This window comes from Trachurus japonicus, chromosome 1 (assembly GCF_045865225.1).
Source record: "Trachurus japonicus isolate A0001 chromosome 1, Traja_1.0".
In the NCBI taxonomy this organism is placed as follows: Eukaryota; Metazoa; Chordata; class Actinopteri; order Carangiformes; family Carangidae; genus Trachurus; species Trachurus japonicus.
In genome coordinates this window covers 36,696,784-36,702,672 of record NC_140907.1, presented here as the reverse complement: position 1 = coordinate 36,702,672, position 5,889 = coordinate 36,696,784, and the positions used below count along the sequence as shown (strand labels likewise).

The following is a 5,889-nucleotide window of genomic DNA, read 5'->3' as shown; positions in this document are numbered from 1 at the left end:
ACGAGGCCGCGCTGTGATTGGACAGAGACAGAGACAAACAGCAGCAGGTGTTCGTTAACGAGCTTAGTTTATTCACAAACTTAACGACATCATCAACTGTTTTAATCACTTCCTGTTTATAACAATGTTTTTTGCTGAAGCTACTTCACAATAAAAGCCTCTAATGTGTTTGCCAGTGGAAGGCTTTTAATTTGAAGGAGCAGATTCTTCCTGAGTCTCTGGTTTGTAGATTCACTTCCTGTTTCAGTTTCCTGGTTTCACAGGAGGCTTTTAATTTGAAGGCCTGGTTTCACAGAAGGCTTTTATTTTGAAGGAGCAGTAACAAGACACTGTTATTGTTTTTGCTGAAGCTACTTCACAATAAAAGCCTCTTAATTGTTTGCCAGTGGAAGGCTTTTAATTTGAAGGAGCAGTAACAAGACACTGTTATTGTTTTTGCTGACGCTACTTCACAATAAAAGCCTCTAATGTGTTTGCCAGTGGAAGGCTTTTAATTTGAAGGAGCAGATTTCTTCCTGAGTCTCTGGTTTGTAGATTCACTTCCTGTTTCAGTTTCCTGGTTTCACAGGAGGCTTTTATTTTGAAGGCCTGGTAAATACAGAGTCAACAGCTTCAACATGGATCAATATGAAATCAAAAAAACTGATTAACGAGGCCGCGCTGTGATTGGACAGAGACAAACAGCAGGTGTTCGTTAACGAGCAGAGTTTAGTTTATTCACAACATGACTCAGCAGAAAACTTAACGACATCATCAACTGTTTTAATCACTTCCTGTTTATAACAATGTTTTTTTCCTGAAGCTACTTCACAATAAAAGCCTCTAATGTGTTTGCCAGTGGAAGGCTTTTAATTTGAAGGAGCAGATTCATTCTTCCTGAGTCTCTGGTTTGTAGATTCACTTCCTGGTTCACTTTCCTGGTTTCACAGAAGGCTTTTATTTTGAAGGCCTGGTAAATACAGAGTAATACACAGCTTCAACATGGATCAATATGGAATCAAAGGCACTTGATCGACTGTTATTGGAAACGTATTGATCACAGCAGGAAGCCCACATGGATCAGTCTCTTCAAAATAAAAGACAGGAACATGGAGCTCCACCTACTTCTCCTTCAGGGGGCGGAGCCTCAGTCGCCGCCGCCGCCAGCTGATTGGTTCCTCAGTAAAGTAGCGATGTTAGTATTATTATTATTAATCATAGTTATCATCGTGGTGGAGCTGCCGTCTGATTGGCTCGTGGCCTCGGCTCCTCCTACGGCCCCGGGTACTCGAACACGGCGGCGGCGCCCATCCCGGTGCCGATGCACATGGACACGACGCCGAACGCCCTGAGGACAGAGACGAGGACCGGTCAGGTGATCAGCTGGTCAGGTGTTTAAAGGTTGGGTCTGGAGTTTTGTGCCCAAAAATAAACATTAGACTAAGTACAAATGAAATCCGTCTTAATCGTCACCTATGGGCTTCTAGTCCTGTGTAGTCCCGCCCCCTGCCTGTATTTTGGTCTTTTGCTCTGTTTTGTTCAGGTTTTGTTGTGCACGTGGACGTTTCTGGGTGGAGCTAGAGAGTCGCGAGAGAGCATAGATATCTATGGGGAGAGAGTCTGTGTTTTCTCTCCAGCCAATGACAGAGCTCAGGTGAAGCTACGTGTAGCAGAGTAGGAGGCTCAGGGCTGCTAGCCGCACTAGCTATCTGATGCTAACGAGTGCTAGCACGTCTCTCTCTCTCGCAGCAGCAGCAGCAGTCAGGACAACAAAGTAAAAGAAATACAGTCTGAAGTGAAGCGCTGGAGCCGCGGACCGATTCCCGACCGTCACCGACACTGGTAACAAGTATTAGGGCCGTTGTAGTGAGCTAGCTCGATGCTAACTTTGGCTAGCGCTAGCGGTTAGCACCCGCGGCTAACACCCGCTTCTTAGTTCACCACAACGGCATAAAAACATAACACGGAGGTTCCCGGTGTTGGCGAAAGGTCGGCTAATCGGCCCACGGCTCCAGCGGTTCTTTCAGACTGTATTTCCTTTCCTTTGTTGTCATGACAACGGCTGCTGTCAGGAGCAGGAGGCTACACAGCTTAGCCCGAGAGGAGGGGCAGAGTTTCAATGTTTTGTTTACAAACTGTAATGGGACAAAACTCCAGACTCTACCTTTAACCAGGTGTTTGAGGTACCAACCTGCGTCCGCGGCGCCGCAGCTCGTGCAGCAGCGTGACCACCTGGCGGGCGCCGGTGCAGCCCAGCGGGTGACCGAGGGCGATGGCGCCTCCGTTAGGGTTCACCTTCTCTACGGGGATCTGCAGCTGCTGCACACAGTACAACGCCTACACAACAACAACAACACAATGTTAACACAACAACAACAACAACAACAACGTGAACAGAACACCAACAATGGTTAACACAACACAACAATAACACAACCAGGGCAGGAATTTTAAAGAAAAAACTATGCGTATTTTGATGACAACCAATCATGTGGCTGGAAAAGAGCCAAGCAACAACATGTCAACACGTGTAAGTGTTTGGGCTGCTACAGCCGTGCACGTCAGCAGAGGAACACCGCCGGTAAAAAATTGAAAAAATAAAAAAAGTCAGAAGAAAATGTGAAGGAGAATTCTGATGGCTGACCGTGAAAAGATGCGTGGTGCGTCATGTTTATGTAGCCGATGTCATATCTGGCCCTCTGCGTTGTGTTTCTCACGGCCTGCCCTAGGTGGGGTTTGATCCCACAACCTCCCGCACCGGAGGCGACGATGCTAACCGCTTCGCCAAGAGGTTGACAACCACTTGGCAGGTTGGTTAGCATGTCTTTTATGGGTGGAGTGAGTGCACATCCGTTACATTTACATGATCCAATTGAAACTCTGAAGTAACGCTAAACTTTCACAATGGAGACGGCAGACAGCTGGAGCAGACCGACGTCCGGCCGCGTTCACACAACAAACGGACCGGTCACGGTGCGGCCTCTTGACATACACAAAACTTTTTTATTTATATGATACTGTTGTATAATGTTCATCATTACATCATGTTCAAATTTCAAATGTTCAAACAAAAATTTAATCACATAACCTTCTGATAACTTCAGATCTCACTTGTGACAATAAGGGAATATTTAAGCCTGACCAAAATAGTGATTTGAGTTATATCGTGATATAAATTGATGTCGACTGATATGAAAAAAAATATTGTGATAGGATTTTTTCTTATATCGTCCAGTAGTCAACAAGTAAGACAGGGATTTCAAAACATAGCTGCATAGGACTGGACCCTTGTGCAAAAAATTAAATGTATTAATGAATTTAAAGTTGAAAATTTCTGGTTTGCTCTAGCCTTTGAGTTTTATGTATTAATTTAACAGATAGTTATTAAATTAATTAAAGACGTGGATTTAAAATCATTGTTTTATTTTTTGACCTTTGTGCCCTCAACAAACTGCCCCTAAGGCCTGAACGCACCTGCAGCTCTGACTCACCTGGCTGGCGAAGGCCTCGTTGATCTCAAACACGTCGATGTCGTCGACGGTCAGTCCTGAGATAAACAACAACACAATAATAACAATAACAACACAACAACAACAACAACACCACCACCACCACCCGTAGAAGCCCCGCCCCCTCACCTGCTCTCTCCAGAGCCACAGGTATAGCGAACGCAGGTCCGATCCCCATGACGTCAGGAGGAACGCCCACCACGGCGCTGGACCTCAGCACGCCGAGCACCGGGAGGCCGAGCGCCTCCACGGCCGAGCGCCGGCCAATCAGGACGGCCGCCGCGCCGTCGCTCACCTGGCTGGAGTTACCTGACGACACAGAGTGTGTGTGTGTGTGTGTGTCAGTCCCGGCTCAGACAATCACATTGTTTGCATTAAAGCAGAAGTAAGCGATCCGGTCGTTTTGGCTAATGCTGCGTTCCAGGCAGGCTTTTGAAATCGTAAATTACAGCTTCAAGTCACGACTTACGACTTTGTAGCGTTTCAGGCAACCCACTCGTGTTTTTCCGACCTGTTTTACCGGTGAAAGTCACTATAACGGCCACTCGTAACTTCCGACCGGTGAACTCGTACCAGATCGAACTGGTACGACTTCACGGTCGGAAAAATACGAGTTACGAGTTTCCTTGAACGCACCATAACAGTCCTCGTCCCTACGTCGCCACATTCACGGCGTCCCTTGGCTGCACACACAGCCCTGCATGCCGTTCTCTCTCCTCATTGGATAAAAACTGTAGGATACAATAAATGTTTTTTCCTGGGCTCAGAGCAGAGCAGAGGGACTGACAGACCCGTGTTTCAGTCCAAACACTCTATAGAAGTGATTGCTGTCGGAAGATAGAACTATTTAAGACTTATATTAACCAAGGGGGCAGTTGTCGGTCTGAGAAGTGAAGCTCACTTCCGCGTTCAAAAAACTGCAATCCCCTCGGATTCCTGTGGGGGCTGGTGTCAGAAGGGAGCATTCCCCATAGACCCCCATGTTAAAATCGCCGACTTTACATCCTCAATAAACATGTTAAAAGCCTGGTGTCAGAACGTTTTTTCGTCTCAATCGATAGTTTCTACCCCCGCACACACTCTGAGGGGGGTGAATTTTTTTTTTACTCTGCCGTTTTACTGTTAAAAGGTTAAGATTCTGGCCAATCAGGGCGCGGAAACGTTGAGTGACAGGTCCGAGCAGCTCCGTGGACAGCTGCTTCGAGGCCAGTGGGCGGGTTCTCGGCCGGCCAATCCAACATGGCGCTGTTCAGGCCGCCATATTTGAGTCACAAAAACGACTCCCCAAAACCAATGGGTGACGTCATGGATGCTACGTCCATTCTTTTTACAGTCTATGATATTAACACAAAAATATCACTTACTTCTGCTTTAATGTCATAAAAGTTTTTGTCTAAAATGTATCTGACAGTGTAACGACCGTTTGACCATAATACGTTTACTACGATAGTCTTATATGCACGTCGTCAAATACAGTAATGTATATAATATTGATCTTTTTGGAAGCTCGCTTGGCCGGCACATTTTGTTGAAGTTAATGAAACCGAGATACTTTTAATACTGTGTGCTTAAATTAAACAGAAAAAAATGATAGGCTGTGTGTGAGTGGGCCAACGTGTTCATAAAATATAAAATGTCATACTTTTGTGGAAACGTTGGCCCACACCAAGGCCGTAATTACCATACCATTGGGGGGCCACATCCCCCCCAATATTCAGATATGCTCAAAATGCCCCCCCCCCAATATATAGCTAGCTGATTTAAAAAATAAAAAAGTGTCCCATGTGTTAGTGAATTTACCGTACTTTACCTGAGTATAAGCCGCACCAGCTAAATTTTAAAAGAAAATACATATATAGACCTCACTTGAATACACTGCAGGTTTTCATGTTGTAACATGAGATATTTACACAGGGGAACTGTCCAAGTCCACTCGCTTTTCTGCTGTTTTGGTTACGCTCCTCTCGCCCATGTGCATTTGTTTACAGAGAGAGAGAGAGAGAGAGAGATTTGGTCCCCCCCAATGTTGACTCCATGGTTACGGCCTCGGCCCACACTGTCAGATACATTTTAGATAAAAACCTTTATGACATTAAATGAACAATGTGATTCACGTTCAATACTCACGTTCCTACTGACATCCATATTGTCCATATTTCCTATCTGTCATATCTGTATCGATTAGCAACAAAACCAATAGTAACCCCATGCAATAGAACATTTAAAAGCATTTTATTTCATTATAGTCTATTGAATAAAGTTTAAAAGTGTTCCAAGCTTCACAAACAATTAGATCTTGGTGTTTTATTTGGATTTTGTGCAGTTGCAGTTTTACAGTCGACCACTAGGAGGCGTTAAGGGGTCTGGACTGTTGGTCTGACCTGCCGTGGTGGTGCCGTCG

The 5,889-nt window shown here is 45.3% G+C and overlaps 1 protein-coding gene across 1 annotated transcript in view; it reads right to left on the bottom strand.

Moving 5' to 3' along the window:
• Positions 1–421: 421 nt before the first annotated feature.
• The window catches only part of acaa1 (acetyl-CoA acyltransferase 1), a 12,120-nt gene continuing 6,652 nt past the window's right edge, over positions 422–5,889 (bottom strand). The window contains exons 8-12 of the mRNA XM_085786802.1: positions 5,870–5,889; positions 3,618–3,797; positions 3,471–3,526; positions 2,171–2,316; positions 422–1,327 (exon numbers count right to left, since the gene is read on the bottom strand). The exon at positions 5,870–5,889 is cut by the window's right edge and continues 171 nt beyond it. Coding sequence (XP_085642928.1) covers positions 1,252–1,327; positions 2,171–2,316; positions 3,471–3,526; positions 3,618–3,797; positions 5,870–5,889 — 478 coding nt within the window. The 3' untranslated portion in view covers positions 422–1,251. The remainder of the gene's footprint in view (positions 1,328–2,170; positions 2,317–3,470; positions 3,527–3,617; positions 3,798–5,869) is intronic.